This window comes from Myripristis murdjan, chromosome 21 (assembly GCF_902150065.1).
Source record: "Myripristis murdjan chromosome 21, fMyrMur1.1, whole genome shotgun sequence".
Classification (NCBI taxonomy): Eukaryota; Metazoa; Chordata; class Actinopteri; order Holocentriformes; family Holocentridae; genus Myripristis; species Myripristis murdjan.
Genome location: NC_044000.1, coordinates 12,994,303 through 13,012,500, shown reverse-complemented (window position 1 = coordinate 13,012,500; position 18,198 = coordinate 12,994,303). Strand labels below are relative to the sequence as shown.

The window sequence follows — 18,198 nt, the reverse complement described above, 5'->3', positions numbered from 1 at the left end:
CAGGGAGTCCTCTCTGCCCCCGAGCCCGGCTGGACCCCTGTCTGCACCCCAGAACCACAACCACAACCAGAACCAGCGCCAGTACCAGCACGTCAAAGCCTCCAAGAGCATGGACCTGGGTACGACTCAGACGCAACAGCACACTGGTGGGAAAACTTTTCTGTATATTAGCTCCACATGGTGGCTGCATGCATGTTGCACAGAGTCGGTGCACAGTGTTTCTGCCCTGAATACCGGAGTAATGATGCATGGCTGCTGCACTGGATGATGTGTCGCTCACAGCCACATATGCTGACTTGCACCTACTGCATGCAGACATTTACAGTATATTGCACAATCACACATACACACACACACACACACTCCCACACATACACACAGTTGGTGGGGATGTTAAAGGGGGAATCTCTCTCCTGCCTGCTGCATGGTTTCTGCATACCGGATGATTTGTGATCACTTTTTGCTTGTGAGTGTGTGTACATGCATGAACATCAGGCTTTTTCATAGTGGCTACATATAACGGCTGTCTGTGCATGTAGGAATTGTTTGTTTGTGTGTGTGTGTGTGTGTGTGTGTGTGTGTGTGTGTGTGTGTGTGAAAGCACATTTGTGATAACCAGTAAAGTAAGGGATGTGGCATTAATAAAACATGAGCCAGTAAAATAACTTCCTTTGCTCTCATGAATAATAAAATGGTCTTCTTTTCTTTTTTTTTCAGTCATTTTCTTCTAATTAAAACAGTAAGAATGTTGATATTGCAGAACTGGAGGAATAAAGTCAGACATGCAGGTAGACAAGTAAAGGCAGAAGGAAGAAGTGGTGGTTTTCATGGCTATCATTGCTGTAATGACTCGAGGAAAGTCTCATTTTACTGTAGAAATGACACACGACAGCACTTCTTCATGTGTGAACCCACATTGACCCGATTAATTCCTCCTTATCTCCCATTCTCTTTCTCTCCTTTCCTCTCTTTTCCTTTGACTGTCAGACAAAGACAATGGGAAATGGTGCAGTTTGTGCTGTGTGATTTTTAAATGCACCTTTATTAATATAGATATACAGAATTCCAGTATGAAAACTCAGTTCCACCTCAGCATAGTTGATTCTTCATTTTGGACTACCAGTTCAGTGACTCGAGGATTGAGTGACTGTGGAATGATTGCACCAATGTGTGTGTGTGTGTGTGTGTGTGTGTCTGCATGCATATGTTTTATATGACAGTGGATGGAGCAACAGAACAGCAGAACAATAGCTTATTGTTTTAAATGTTTCCTCCCTCTGCCTTCATGCCCAAGATGGCTCCACTGCCAACTGTGTGTGTGTGTGTGTGTGTGTGTGTGTGTGTGTGTGTGAGAGAGACAGGAGAGAGAGAATATGTAAACAGCACGGAATGGCCATTTCTACTTGAGTAGTGGAATTATATGTCATACTATATGTCTATACACCCATATATTCTTTCATTTCCTTAGACTTTAGCCATATTAAAATATGTTAAGATTTTGCAGAGAATGGAGGTTTCAAAATTTTAGCTGATTTCATATGTGCAGAAATGGTCAAACGGTGCAGCCCTTGCAGCTCTTGAGAATCACTAAATCCTGCTCGATTCTTTTCTCTCCTGTGTCTCTTCTTCTCTTCTGTCCCAATCAGGTAAAACACTACATAGGGTGAGTGGACTGCTTACTCTGGTGATTAGAAATAATTAAAAAAATAGACTTAAAAAAGTTTAGCATAATTAAAAAGAATTATAAAAAATCTAAATAAAATACATTACACAAAAAAACATAAGCTGAATATTTAGATTAGATGTCGTGGAATCAGATGTGAGCTGTTCAGTCCAAACAAAACTGTGACATGAGCATTAACAAGGAAAACTGATTAGTTCAAAGGCTTGATCCTTACAGCAGGTAAACTCCAACCCTTTTCCAATTGTCCTTGAGAAATATTAAGTATATAAAACATGAACAGTTATGCTAATCGCGTCCTTGATTATTAATGCATTAGTTAACAAACATTTCTGTGTTTTCATACTTGAAAACACAGAAATGTGTTTTTTTTTTTGTTTTGTTTTGTTTTTTTGTGTCCTGATTGATATGCAAATGTATGCAGCAGTGTCCACCAAAATCTAATTAGATCATCTAGTCTATAGGAGGAACCTGTGGTGTAAGTACACAGTTTCTAATATGTACTGTTGTTTTTGTATTCACATAGATGTCTACACAAAACATACTCACACACACACACACACACACACACACACACACACACGCACACACACACGCCCACACACTGATACACACCGAAATGGCATCATGGTGACAGTACATGATAAAAGTAGTGCTGGTTAAGGAACATATTGGTGAGGGAGTAATGTCATAATTTATTTTTTTTTTTAAATTTGACTATATTTTATAGTTTTTTTTTTCCCAGTTGGGGATTTATTTTTCATTGTCACATTGAATTAATCTAATGGTTTAATATCAGTCAGTAACCCATAACTCACAACTGCTGCACAATGTTGGATGATGCCAGTTGCGCTGGCATTGACTCTTAATGCATTTCTACTGATTAGCGCAGCTGACTGTAGGCATGACTGTTGCGTAGCAGTGCTTCTGATTTGCAGAGCTGACTACGGGCTCTAGAAGCAAGAGCAGGTCACAGTAAAGGAGCTGAAAGAATATGGAGGTAGTGACAGATTTAGGCTGGGCTGCATTGCAGAGAAAACAGTGGCTGCATCTATTTCATATATCGGTGGGATGTGAATTGACGAAACGTTTGGTTGTTCAGTGTGTTTATTTTTGGAATTGGATGCTGTGTAATTTCCTCCCCTTGTGCAATGTCCCAGCCTCACACAGCTGTATTGTGTTGCCGTCGTTCACTTCATGAAACAGAGTCTGATCCTGTTGCGTTCAAACTGTTTGGAGAAGGGGAAGCAGCAATGACTGTTTACAAAATATTTAGCAGGTGATTGGATCAACCATTTGTCTAGCATTAGCTAACACACCACAGACACAGTATGAGAGTTGAAGTGAAACAAACAACAGCAACTGTGATGGTGAATGAGAGCAAGCATGTTGATAAGAATATTGCTAGATTTTTAGCATGTTAGGACATAATTCTTGTTTCATCATTGTAACTGTGTTTTTGGAGTCTTAAAAAAAAACAAAAAGGTTGGGCACTCAGTGTGCATGACAGAAATAAAAGAATCAATCAATCAATCCTGCCATTCTCATAAAAACAAAACAAAAAAATCTACTCTGTTGTCCTGTTAATGTGCTGGAATTTGGTGCACAGTTGCTTCTTGCTGTGTGACCTAAACCACATCCCAGTTCCCTCAAGGATGCCGATGTGGTGGTTTGGTGACCTCCAGTGACACACTGGTTGGATCGTGGCCAAATGGTTTCACAAAATGGAAGTGATCTTTCCAAATCAAAGATTAGATTAAAATGATAAAAAAAAGAATAAAAGAAGGGTTACACCACTGGCCTTTTTTATTTTATTTTATTTTATTTTATATTATTTGGTTTATTCTTCAAACGGTCGGAGAGCAGAAAGAAAGCTGGAAGGATTTCAGATTAGACCCAGATTAGCTCGATACATGTGGCTTCAGGGACAGCTGACTTAACCACTTGACTGTCTTGTTCTTATTTCACTTTTTGGTAGCAGGCTCATGGAAACATATGTGTGCTCTTGTCATGTGGGTTCCCAATGGAGGAAGGCCAGCAACCCATTTTATGTCCAATTCCATAGTTAAAGAAGAATTGTGTGTCCTCCCTCAGCTAAACAAAGCAAACTCTTTGTCTTTGTTTACTAACTTTCCAGGTCTATAAATACAGTTTTATCCAACTTGTGATGATGGCATACAATTACTGTATGTAGTCGTTGTAATCAGTGTTAGACAACTGCTTTATGCCTTGTGACAGCTATGTTTTGGCAAGCTGCAAATGATAATAACCACTTTACTGATACAATGTGGGTGTGTGTCCGAGATGTATTTCTGCTGTTGAGTTTCTGCATCTAAACCTACTTAGTGCATTTGTGTGTGTATGTGAGAGAGAAAGAACATCATCAAAAGATGGAATACCATTTTTTTTCATGGGTCAGTTACATAATTTCATTTTTATTTAATTTGTCCTGATTTCATCTTCCTTCCCGCCCCGATGAAAAATTTAAGAGATCATTTAAGATCAGCTGCTAATTATGAACTCCCTCCCCTGTTTCTCTCTCTTGCTCTGACTCTCAGTCGCTAAGTATTTTTCTATCTCTTTCTTTTCTCTTCCTTTCTGTCTCTTTGTCATTGCCTCTGTCAGTTTCCTATGTTATTTTTTATCCATTTTTGACACATTTTCATTTAAAATAAGATAATTTAATTTAAGTCTTCATCCAGTCCATATTTTTCTCTGTGTTCGTTGATATCATCCCTTAAGAAGAGCACTTTATTCTCAATGCGAGTCTCCCCCAGTAGCATGGTTCTATAATATGTAAAATGCTTCATACACGTGGCATCTACTAATATGCTGAAGTAGGCACACACACACATACACACACGCAGCTGCTTGGCTGCTGAAGTAGTCATGTTGGTTAGCCGCAGACAGATGCTGGTAGACACACACAGACACCAGAGCCCCCTGCCCCACAACACACACACACACACACACACACACACACACACACACACACACACAGACCACAGAACCCAAGAAGCAACATGGGTTCTTCCAGCAAATAGTTTTCTAATGAGAACCAAGCCTATAGTGATATTCTAGATGTGTTTGTGTGTGTGTGTGTGTGTGTGTGTGTGTGTGTGTGTGTGTGTGTGTGTGTGTGTGTGTGTGTGTGTGTGTGGCACAGTGCTACTAGTCAACGTGTTCCTTGTTGGCACAGGCCTGTTTTATGGAGGAGGGAGAGAAGAAGAAGGGAGAGATGGAGAAAGTGAAAGGAGGATTAAGGAGGAGCAAAGAAAATGGTGGAACAAAGGAGGGAAGAAAGGAGGGAGAGGGAGAGAGAGAAAGAGAGAGAGAAGAAACTAAGAAACCTGCGGTGGAGGGAGATCAGTAGGAGGCAGTGGCAAGGGGGGAGAGGCAAAGGGATGGAGAGATGGAAGGAGAAATGGAAGGGTGGAGTGAAAAATGAAGTGAGAGACAGGTGGACAGAGTCAGGAGGGACGGAAAGCAAGGAAATGAATAAACCTGACTTAGCATCACACATGGAGGAAAACAAAGAAAGCTTGTGAGCAACAGAAAGGAGGAACCGAGAGACATCAGGAGGAATAATGGGCCTCAGAAGTCTGACGTCACTTTGAGCACAAACCTTTGCCACAGTGTGGAAACACATTTTCTCTGTGGGGAAAATCCACTGGGTTTCCACATAATCATCCCTGTCACAGTCTGTGATTTAAGCTGACGTTTAAACGTGGACGGGTTAACCTACACATGTTTCTGTCTTAAGTGGGGCTTGATCCACTGAATTCCACTGCTGCTAAAACTGCTACTCACGTTAAATATGTAGCTGGCTCTTCTGTGACTGGCTTTGAAGAATAAATTCATGACAAGAATCATTCTAGCTCGCTGTTGAGCCAGGGAAAAATGGCTGGTTACCTTGCTGTGCCTACATATTTTTGCTGATCTCATCTTTTTTCAAAGATGACAACCAAAGTATTGAGGGGGGATAATCACAGCAACAATTCATAATTACGCAAGGGGTCATCAAAACATTTTTTTTCCTCAAATCACATCAAATGTTGTAAAATGTTTGAATGAATCAGCTCCATTCGTTTTTTCCCATGGATAATAGATTTTTTCTTAAATCCACAAATCTCCTAAATGCTAACAAATGATGACATGACTTCTAAGACCCATGGATAAAGATTTAAAGACATGACGAGCAGGACCGACAAAGGGAATGATAGCGATGTAAATCAAGACTGAGTAGAGGACAGGAAAGAGGGATGTGATGACACTGAAACAAGTTTAACTTTAGTAATTCAAGGATATGGAACATGTGGACGGCACTTTGACTTTTGCAGTCGAGGACATTTGGGAATTCAGCAGCAGCAGATCAGGCAAGAGAAATGGAAAGTTTGGTAGGGCTACAAGCAAGGTTATAGAGTAAGGAATCAGAGAGGAGAGAGAGGTGAAGGAGTGTGTGTGTTTGCACAAGTGTGTTTCCGTTAACGTATATTAACATGTGTTTCTCTTGTTTCAGTGGCGGATGAGAACAATGTAGGATCCTTGGTCGGAAACAAAACAGGTGAGGAAGACACACCCCCCTCCCACACACACAAACACCTGCATACACACACACACACACACACACACACACCACAAATTGCTCTCAAATGAATCCATCAATCCCTATCAGACCAGCAAGGTGGCTTTCAGGACATTTCAGCGATAAAGTCTAACCCTCTCTCGCTGTGTTTCTGGAGAAACACACACAGCAGGAGAGGCAGAGAAAAATACACAGAAGACATATTTAGAGAAAGAAAGGCCGAGAGATGAAAAAAACATATTTCTACCCACCATTTTCTAGCATGTTGTTACACTTCCTTCCAAGGTGAAGGACTTCCGGCTCAATCCTGGCATTGGAAGGTCATTACATATCATGCTTTATATAATTAGTGTGCATCACATCACTTAACACAGCTGACCTTGCTCATGTATGATCTGCCACTGACACAATAAAACCTTACATATTCCAGTGTGCTGCAGCTACATGAAGTTCTGTGCTCTTTTCGCTTTTGGATTCCCAAGTGTTTATTTATTTTTTTATATACGTATTCTCCTTTCTCAGTGCAACCGAAAGCACTTCTGCTCTCTTCCTCGTAGTTCCTACCACTTTATCGAGCTCTGTCTTCCTCATCAGCCCTCTGCGTTTGAAGGCACTATACACCAGATTGCTCCTTTATTTTTTCGCCATCTCTCTCCACTTGCATTTATATGCCACTCCACTTCTCCTCCCGCATCCCTGCTTCTCCTCCCCACTCTCCTATACACTCTGCTCCTCTCTACCTCCCTCTATAAATCCCTCCTTAATTTGACCAAAGTGCAGATGAAAGTGAGATTTGCAGGAGGACTGGAGAGCGAGATGAGATTCTCTGTTCTTGAAAGTAGAGGAGAGAGACCATGGCCACTTCTTAAAGACAGACATAGGGTGGCTTGTTCTTAAGGGTGAGAGAGAGAGAGAGAGAGAGAGAGAGGGAGAAAGAGAGGGAAGGAGAGAGGAGCTCTTAAAAAGGAAAGGGACAGGGACAGAGACATGGCCCCTGCTTCAAAACCTCTCTCCTTATTAGCCCACATGCATTTCTTTTTAAAAGTTTCTTATCAAACTTTTCTCTTTCTCTCTTTGCCTTGAAGTCCCCCCCCCCACTTCATTTGTACTTGAATCGAAGAGCACTCCACTTTATTCCACTCCACATGTCTGTCTTCCTGTCTGCCTTTCCCACTCTTTTCAATCTGTCTGGCCTGTTTCTACATTTCTGTTTGCCTTAATTTTATATTGGGCCTTTATGGGACTTTATTTGTAAGGTCTCCATCATTTCAAAAGAGAATGAGCGAGGGACTATGCAAAACATACAGCAGGACAAAGTCTGCTGCAAAACATGCTAGGCAGAGGCATTTAAGCCCCTCTTCATGTATTCCTCCTGCATCTCTCCTGCATTAGTTACTGTGGGCAGCTCTCTTCTTGAATGCTGCACAATGGAGGCAAGTAAGTACACAGTTAAACAAAAGTGACTCTCAAACAAATTACCAGAACATTCTTTGTGCAGCTGAGAAGGGAACAAACTTTGATTTTGTTCTTTTCAGTCATCGTCTCTTCCTCCAGGGGTTGGAGCCAAAGTGCCGCAGCGGTTCAGAAAACATGCAGTGTAAAAGCAAGACTTGGGCCAATAGTTAAATCTGTATTGGACAGGAGAGATGGTTGTTAAAAAAGGGAAGGCAAGTGAACATGTTCTACAGGAAAAAGACAAGTGCTTCAGAGGGACTGAAAAGGGTCCATACTGAGAAATAGGGCTAAGTGGAAAAAAGACCCGAACAAAGCATGTTTTGTTAGACTGTACCTTTATCAAAACATATGTTGCCAGTGTTGACTCTTTGTCCAGTAGCACATGGAAATAATAGTATTTCTATCAAAAAGAGAGAATTTCCTTTACGTGCAGGTACCTGGGTAATATAGAGCAGTTACTCAATTTCCATACATAGCGAAGTTCCAGATTATATCTAAACATCATCCATATTTGGATGTAGGGCTGCATGATTATTGTATGTCTTATAATGTGAAAGCAGAACTAACTTTTTTTTTTTTTTTTTTTTTGGTGAATGTGCAGTGTACTTTCTCGAGTCAATACAGAAGTGGGAGATAATTAGGCTAAAACAAACGTATTACAGCAAGTACTTTCTCTTCCTGAAATGAAAGAACAAAGTGCACATTTTACTCTTAAGAGCAAGTCCCACTCACTGTCATGAACATAAATACATTCACTCATTAAAATGATCCCATCTAAAGTGCATGTTTTCTGGAGAGTTGAGATCCAATAACGATGAAAACATAAATTGGTGTTAAACAAATGAGAAAATGACAGCATCATAACAATGGCATAGAGAGGCTTTACCACATTCGCCCTAGAACAGAAGTCCCTTTAATCTTTCCCCCGTCCTCCCGTTATGTCTCCAGTTCATTTTTTGAACCTTGGCAAAAATGGGATCAGTGTAGCTGTCATCTTTAAACAGTTTCAGTTTTTGAGTATCAGTTTTTTTTTTTTTTTTTTTTTTTGAACATTTCTTTATGATCACTGGTTTCCTTTTGCCTCTGTCTCTGTTTCTTTCTGTCTGCTTGCCTGGGTTAGGGTTAGTTATTTACATAAACATAAAATTATTTATGATATACCACTGGAGAGTTTGGGCCTTACAGGGCACATCCCATTTCTTTATTATTTTTATTATTATTTTTAAATATATGGCAAAATGAATACCATTTCTTACAGTACATTTCTTACAGTACATTGTGGAAGAAAGAGTACCATTAACACCACCTGTAGCTTGATTCAGTGCTACCACTGGCTTTGTTTCAGTGTTTTTCCCTATTTTGTGATATTTTTTCTACATTAAAAATGACTAAAAATGACTAAGCTATTGCACAAAGACTGGATAGTATTGAGCTTTCAAACATGAGTTAGTTTATTGACTTTTTTGGACCTGCGTTTTGAGTTGCAGTGGGATCTGAAAGTTGCCAAGATATTTTTTTTCATTAGGTAGTCCTGCTATTTAGGGATTGCTGCAGCACATATTGGGGAAAAATGGACACTCAATAATATCTTTTTTTTTAAAAAACGTCTTTCTTGCTCTGTGGTCACCAGTATTATACCTGCTGAATGTCCACTACACCCTTTAAATTTTGAAGGGCCCCCATCATTTTGCCTCTGGTAGTTTTCCAGACCTCTCCCTTTACTCCAGCCTGTTTATACATTCCCCATACCTGTTGCTCGTCAAAGTCTCTCCCATTTTATAGGGCCACTCGGACTGGAGATCTCTTAGCAAGAAAGAGAGTCTGGCAAACATGAAGCTTTTTTTCCCAACCCACTTTCTTTTACTGTAATGTATTATTATAATTGATATGCCTCCAAAAAAATGCTGGACTGGGACGTTCGACAGCTGCATAGATTTTGGTGAGGGAGAGTGTGGGGTGGAGCGGTGGCAGGAGAGCCTGGGAAGTGCGGAGCTCAGGAACAATGACTTATGGGAAAGCTGGTTTCACTTACAGGAATGGTCATTCCCTCCACACCCCAAGAAACCGCTGGGCAACTGTACCACATACACAAACAGATGCACACACACACATACACACACACACACTCGCACACACACACACACACAGAGACTATTACCCTGTATGGTAATGGAAAGTCTCCATTACCCTGTGGAAAATGTGAATGTTGGAAGATTTCATATTATATTATAATTTCGCTGAATCTGAGATGCAAAGTGACTGCATGTGGAGGCGACGTGTTTGCGCGCATGTGTGTGTGTGTGTGTGTGTGTGTGTGTGTGTGTGGATAGTGCGAAGATGTTTCCTGGACGTTAATCAGTATATGTGCCGCTGTGTGTCTGCTTGTGTGTGCAAGCTGCAACGGAGCATGTTGAAAAGTCCTTAAGAAAAAAAAAAAAAAAACTCATGACAAATGAATATGTCTCCTGTTGAAAATTCCCCAGAAGTGCCACAATATTTACAAAAGTGATGTTCTACCATGGAAACACTCAGAGAACATCAGAACAGTTACTAGTTCAGTCAAAATAATCTTAATTTACTTTCCACTCGTCACGGTGTGTGTGTGTGTGTGTGTGTGTGTGTGTGTGTGTGTGTGTGTGTGTGTGTGTGTGTGTGTGTGTGTGTGGACAGTCATGCGTAGCATCTTTGTGGAAGCATAGAGGAAGAGCATTGTTATGATTTCAGTAGTGACTCACATCAGATGTGTCAGTGCAGCCATAGAAAAGGAAACCGTTACAATAGAAATAATTCAGTTCATTTCAAATCAAAGAAAGAAAAGCAGAAGATACATACAGTAATGTATCATCCCCTACCTTTCTCCACCATTGGTTGAATATCCCTGTAAGCCACTTCAAAGAGGCCACTTTGCACGCACGCACACACACTCACACACACACACAGGAGTGAAATTTGCTGACAGTACATTAAGCAAATGGTTGCAGCTGTGTTTCCTCCTCTGTGTTTTCCTTTGGTGATGCAGACAGCCAGGAGCAGTGTGTGTGTGTGTGCGTGTGTGCGTGTGTGTGTGTGTGTGTGTCCCAGATTTAGTACATGAGAGATGTTTCCTTGTGAAAATAAACAGTTAGCAATGAATGTCTGTCCACAGGAAAGATGAGAAGCTTGTCGTGGTGGAAAGGATGATGATCTGTGTGTGTTGTGTGTGTGTGTGTGTGTGTGTGTGTGTGTGTGTGTGTGTGTGTGTGTGTGTGTGTGTGTGTGTGTGTGTGCGCGTGCGTGCGTGCGTGCACACCCTTCTACAGTTGTGCATTTTTTAAAAGCCTTTTCAAGGGTTTGTGTGTGTGCATGTTTTGGGAGAGGTGAAAGAAAAATGCGTTTTTAGACAGCTGTGCTGACGAGATGCACTTAGATTGAGGGAGGTGAAGAAAAGAGGGATGGGAAGAGAAAGACAATGCAAAAGTAAGAGAGAGAGAGAGAGAGAGAGAGAGTACAAGAGCAGTAGATATATGAGTAAACAGAAAGAGGGTAGAAAGAAATCATAATGATGGAGGTGTCACCGGTTGTGTTTGCCAAACCAGAGACAGCTCACCAGTGACAGCATGCTGACTCCTTTCTTTCTTTCTTTCTTTCTTTCTTTCTTTCTTTCTTTCTTTCTTTCTTTCTTTCTTTCTTTCTTCCTTTCTTTCTTTCTTTCTTTCTTTCTTTCTCTCTTTTTTCACACTTAACAGGCAGACTCTAGATTTCTACTGATTATTGCTCCTCCCACACTCACACTCATTCAAAACACACATGTTGATATCAGGAGTGCAACTACCTACTTTACTTTACTTCAAAATCTTCTATGTATTTTCTTTTTTCCAGACATATAAGGTTTATTTATTTACCTGACATGTTTCGGCGTTTGACTTCCGCCTTCATCAGAGTGTCACTGGGTGTTGGTGTGACGCATCTTTATCAGCTGTTGTTTTTTGGAAGGCGTGACCAACCTGTCAGATTTTGACAGGTCGGTCACGCCTTCTGCTGTCCGCTCGCCCCCTGCAGGATGCCGCTCCAGGTGTGGGAGAGCATGTATGCTCCCTCGTCCCTGTTGATGGTCCTCGGGCCTCGCTTCCTGATCTCAATTGCCTCCCTGATCCAGCGCTGGTGTTTATTTTCCTCCGTGCGGATGACTCTGGCCTTCTCCCAGTCCATGACATGGTTTTCCCGTTTGCAGTGATCTGTGATGGCTGATTTGTAGTTTTCTTGTTGTGCCTTTTCCTTTATTGTTCTTGTTTGTCTTGTTGCTGTCTCCTTCTCGCACTCCTTCTTGTGTTCTTTTTTCCTTGTGGTGAACCTCCTCCCTGTCTCCCAGATATATGTTTTATTGCATGATTGACATGGAATTTCGTATATGGTATTGCATTTGTTTTCTGGTTGTATTCTGTCCTTGGGGTGAACCAGTAACTGGCGGAGTGTTGTGTGTGGTTTGACCGGCGTGTTGATGTTGTGTTTTCTTAATGCTCTTTGGATGCGCTCTGTGATCCCCCTGACATACGGTAATGTAACGGCTCCTCTGTGTTCTTGTTTACTTTTTTGTTTCTTCTGTTTCTTCTGTGTTTTGATGTTTCTGACCTGTTGTGCACCTTTTTCTATTGCCCACTGTGGATACTGACATGTCCTCAGTGCGTGTTGTATGTGTTTTTCCTCCTGTGTTCTATCCTCCAGGTCCGTGATTATTGTTGTGCGCTCATGTAGTGTCCTGACGACCGATAACAAACAGAAACCCCAAAAAATTCCCCATCCGATAAAACCAGAAGTCCAAGGAAATAGCCTAGCTTAGTTGAGACTAAACCTTTCTAAAACACATATTATTACACTTATTGTACACATATTTGAATGTAATCCTGTTTCTAATCTTAACCCCTAATTCAAGTCATGACCTGAAAACTTTTATTCTTCACCACAGGTGGATAACAGCAATATTTACAAGACAAAATTATTTGCAGAACAATAACACAAGCGCTAGGACATTAAGACGAATAAATTAATAAATAAATAAAAGATTTATGGATGGGGGTACCACTCCTGATGGGCAGTGTTGAGCAAACATGTTGTGGATTATTTTGTTAATTTGAGTTGCCATACTGGGGTCTGGAAGCTCTAAGTGAGTGAGGCGGTGTCGCGAGGAGTCAGCTCTGGATGAGTTGCAGGTAAGGAGAAAGGTGTTATTGAATGGGACCGGATCGTGAGTTCTGCTGACACATTTGTTCTGTCTCTCCTGTCGATGAATACGGCTTTCTTGGCCACAGTAAATGCTATTAAGGTGAAAGTCTAGCGATGTCGTGGGATTGTAAGTGAGGATAGATCGTCTATTAGAGAGATGAGAAGGGGGATACATGGAAGCTGTTGTGCACTGCAGTGGGACAGTGTGTACATGTGCTGCTGCCTGTGAAGCCTACGTGGCACAGTTTGTGATTGTTGGTAAACGGCCCCTGAAAGAGCGAGCAGTTGTCAGACCTTTCTCATTGCTGATCTAAAATAAAAAACTGGATTGCTGATGATGTAATAAAAAATGAAGCCGCTGCACTGCCGTGTTGGTTCACCCAACTTTGTAACGCTGTAACACAGAGGCGTTATAATCACTGAATCTATAATCTCAACCGCAACCAACCTCGGATGAAATTTTCACCTGTAAATGATTTCCCATTCATGATACGGACAATCTGTCAGCTATGAGTGTTTTTGAAGGAAACATAAACAAAATAATACATACAAATACATACACTATATGTGTACTATCATTCATATACATTTGTGTGTGAATAAACTGTATGTATGACTGTCATCATCGCCCTCACTTCCTGTCAGCCCCTTGCCGGTTGAAGCACCTCTACCTGCATCTTAACTAACATCAAGCATAGAAATAAGTCGGCCATTAGATGACAACTTAGTTTATTCTGGCTTTTTTGTTAACAGACGAATGAGACATTCTGTAAAACACTGTTATTACTGTTAGCACAACTACTGAGACACTACAGCCTGTAATTATGGAATGGGCTCACTTTGCTTTTTTCTCTTTTTTCATCTCCTTGTGAGGACACACACACACACACACACACACACACACACACACACACACACACACACACACTTACCCTAAGTCAAGCTGTTCATGTAGTGTTTTTGTATTATGGAAATATTCAATACTATTCCAGTCTGCCTTTGTTACGTTTTTCTGTTTTAATTCTTTCACTTTGCCCAGTGTCAGTCCCTGCACCCCCCCACCCCCTGTCTCTCTCTCTTTCTCTCTCCTCTCTCTGTCACCACACTCTCTCTTTCTCTCTCCCTCACTCTTTTGCCAACGTCATTCAGGCTTAGAGGCCGACAAACAGGCAGAGGAGCTTAGAATAAACAGCATCTCTCTCAGAGTGTTTGAGTGTGTGTGTGTGTGTGTGTGTGTGTGTGTGTGTGTCAGAGGGCCGTTGTGTGTGATGCTGAGGGAGAATGGTGCAGTCCATTGTCTGAATCTCTCCCCAGTGCAACTTTGACTTTGACAACAGTCACACACTGACAAGACTCTGCCAAAACTAAGTCTTAAGAGAGCCACATCTCTCTTATATTCCTCTCTTTCTTGCTCGCTCTGATTGTTTCTTCCTGCCTGCTGTCCTCTTTCTTTCTTTCTTTCTTTCTTTCTTTCTCCTACAAATAAATTTCTTTTTGTCTTGTTTTCATGGTTTCTCCTCCCTACCTCTAAAAGACTTTGTTGTTGATTTGTCCTGAAAGCCACCTTGTTGAGCTGATAGGGATTGATGGATTAATTTGTCACAAAGAGAGCAATTTGTGTATGTGGTGTGTGTGTGTGTGTGTGTGTGTGTGTGTGTGTTTGTTTGTGTTCTTAACAACAGCTCTTAGACACAATTTAAACAGCAGAGCTAAGCAATCTCTGCTTCTCCATCTTTTTACTATTATGCCTCACTCCGTGTGTGTATGTGTGCGTGCACGCACATCTGTGTGTGCATCTTCTCTTGAGAATGCATTGTCGGCCTCTGTGTTTTTGAGGCTGTGTGTGTGTGTGTGTGTGTGTGTGTGTGTGTGTGTGTGTGTGTGTGTGTGTGTGTGTGTGTGTGTGTGTGTGTGTGTGTGTGTGCGTGTGCTTGATCTTGAATACATTTGGCTTGTGTGTGTTTTTATCTGTGCGTCAGCCTCTTCTCATGAGCATTTGTGTGTTCATAATACAGTACCTCATAATGTGTGTGTGTGTGTGTGTGTGTGTGTGTGTGTATCTTGTTGTGTGCACTCCTGTCTGCCTCTCTGTATATTGTGTGCCCTTTGACCTATCTCCTTCTCCCCCAGTCAGCCAATAGAGGTGAGCAGTAATCAGGAGATGGTCTCTATACAATGCTGTCGTTTCTTATCAGTCCAGCCATTAGTCTCCATCTGTCTGTATGAACTGGTCTCTGACATGTACAGTATATTGTATGATATGCATAAGGATGAGAGAAAGAAAGAGGGATGGAGAGAGAATGAGACGGCCATAAAAGAGAAGCCATTTGTTCCTGTCTAGGTACAGGGACTAATTACTCGCATTCTCTGATGGATTCATACATCTAAGAGGTGGTGTGTGTGTGTGTGTGTGTGTATCTGAGTCTGAGTCTGACTGCATGTTGGTGCCCTTGCTCATGCATGTGAAAGTCAGAGGAAGGATCTTTCAGTAACTTCAGTCTACATCTCCTTAAGCGTTCGTACATTACTGTCAGAGGTATCAGTGACTAATGCCAACATCAAATGTGAGACTGCCATGTTCCTATCACCATTTAAAAGATGATACACATTAGCCAGCTGATCTCTTTTCAGTGGTAGATATTTATTAGTGTTTCATATTGCTCTTTCCATGCTCTATTGTAACTGAATAAATAAAATAAGATCTCAGGGAACTTCAGTGTGCAGATAATAAAGCCAATAACTGAGGCAAAAGCCCACTGGGTTCACTTTTTTAGTGTTTGTTTTAAACTAGGGTTATAACAGTTTACATGTTAACGTGATTAGTTTGAAGGTTTTCTTTCAAGAAGTTTTCCGATGGATCTCTGGGCAGAAATAAAATCATGCAGACACACTGCAACATTGAAATGTTGTTCTGTCAGAGCACAAGGTTAAAATATCAGCTAAGACATGTTTATGCTAGAGCTTCCAATAGTAGTAATAGTCCAGTAATTTTAGGCCAAAATTGGGGTCAACCTAGGACAAATTGCAAGAGAAGCAAAATCAACTGATTTTGTATCCTTAGTATGTCCTGAGTGAGGGAAAAAAAAGTCCCAAGGAATCCCACTGGTGGAAAGTTTTGAAAATCACCTATTTATCACCACATATTACCAAAAAACACTGTTTTTAACACACAGGGAAAGGGGTTCAAAATTTATTTTCAGATATCACTATAAAAATTCACAAGTTGATTACACACACAAAGACAAGAAAAAAAGTCAATTACAAGTTCTTTGAATTATTCTGTTTACACATGCATATCACACATTATCTGATTTGATATGCGCTAATAAGAAATATAAGGAATAAATGCCAGAAGAGACATTTAAACAATGAATTACAAGGTTACTATATATATAGTAACCTTGAATTAAAAGGTTACTATATAACAGTGAATTAAAAGGTTACTGTATATATAGTAACTTTTTGATTCACTGTATAAATATCTGTTCTGGCATTTATTCCTTATTTTCCTTATTAGCGCATATCAAATCAGATAATGTGTGATATGCATGTGTAAACAGAATAATTCAAATAACTTGCAATTGACTTTTTTTCTTGTCTTTGTGTGTGCAATCAACTTGTGAATTTTTATAGTGATATCTGAAAGTAAAATTTGGAACCCCTTTCCCGTGTGTTTTTTGGTAATATGTGGTCATAAATAGGCGATTTTCAAAACTTTCCACCAATGGGATTTCTTGGGAGCTTTTTTCCCTCACTCAGGACAAACTGAGGATACAAAATCAGTTGAGTTTGCTTCTCTTGCAATTTGTCCTAGGTTTTTTCATAAAATGACTGGACTATAATGTTAATTCTACCAGCTGCAGTGTCTTTGCTCATCAGACTCATGCAGTGTGTAAGGGTTAAATCTGTCAACATAGTGAAACTGACTGATGCACTTGCTAAGTGGATTTCCATGGATGGTAGGTCCATAAGCATTCTTGACAATCAGTTGAAAAATATATAGATCCCATCAAGTAAACAATGCAAAGCAACACTTCTTTACAAAATACACTGTAAACAAGCAGGTCATTTAATCCATTTTCAATATGTGATTAATCACGATTAATCCACAGATTATGTTGTGGTCAGTGTAATTTTAGCAATTTACAGTTTGGCAGCCCTACTTTACACTGCTTAGAGTAGCACGAGTGGGGTGGTGGCATCAGGACTATTTCCTGATAGTGCCAGGTCATGGGTTTAAAATCCCGTAAGTCCCAGTGTTTATTATCATTTGCCTATCATTTGCCATAGTCCGCAACCACCTTAAACCTTAAATGACTGACATTATTTGGTCAGGCTGATAAATTTAGATGTAGGTCAGCAAAAGTATTTATTTAGGGAATATTAAACACTCCCCTGTTGTGATTTTTTTTTTTTGACTGATTTTTTTTTTAGTTGTAAACATAGGTTCTTTATACATTAGTAGTTATTTAGGGGTGCAAAGTACGTCATCCATGGGCCAGTGAGAAAACATATCTGGGCTTAAAGCACCTACAGTAACTCAAGACTAGTTTTATTTGTTGGATTAGCTTAAGTGATGTGACGATAAATTGGACTTCAGTGGGTTCCAAAACGTAATTTCTTAAAATTTGTATTCCTGTAAGTAGTCCTTTTTCACAAAATATGTATTCCATAACCAGCAAGTGATTCACATCTTACCTGACAAATGGACAGCCAATATTAACTTGGCAGCGAAGTGAGTATCACACACTGGTTTCAGAAGTGAATTTCTCCAGTCATGATGCCATTTATATGTTTTGCAACTCACTCAGTCTCTAGATCCGTCCATCCATTTTCTTTACTCACTTATTCCTAATCAGGGTAAGCATATCCCAGCATGCATTGGCAGGAGGCAGGGAAACATCCTGTCACCAGTCCATCACATATCCTCTCTAGAAACTATGGAGATTTATGTTAAGCCATCAACTCCTGGATTATGTGTTGTATCACAGATTTATAATAAACATTGTACTTTTGGTCTATCATAGATTGTTTTTCATTTGTTTATTTGTTTGTTGGATGCTTCACGTAAAGCTTACAGATCCAGTAAACGCTCTTCACTGCGAACTCCAACTCTCCAATTCCAGTAACATAAATTAACTGTTTGTTAACTAGCAAGCTAATTCACCTTGAAATCTTGTTGTGTGCTCTTGATATCTCTTTGATATTCTCTGTTTTTAAGGACAACATGAGGTCAGAATACCTTACATTTAGTGATCAGGTAGGAGTTTGTTATCTT

The 18,198-nt window shown here is 40.4% G+C and overlaps 1 protein-coding gene across 3 annotated transcripts in view; it reads left to right on the top strand.

Moving 5' to 3' along the window:
- Positions 1–18,198, top strand: part of LOC115379838 (partitioning defective 3 homolog B-like) — a 283,828-nt gene that overhangs the window by 154,297 nt on the left and 111,333 nt on the right. For 2 of the 3 annotated variants that reach the window (XM_030080759.1, XM_030080758.1), the window contains exons 16-17: positions 4–146; positions 6,201–6,245. In XM_030080759.1, coding sequence (XP_029936619.1) covers positions 4–146; positions 6,201–6,245 — 188 coding nt within the window. The remainder of the gene's footprint in view (positions 1–3; positions 147–6,200; positions 6,246–18,198) is intronic. The other variant, XM_030080760.1, reaches the window with a different exon arrangement.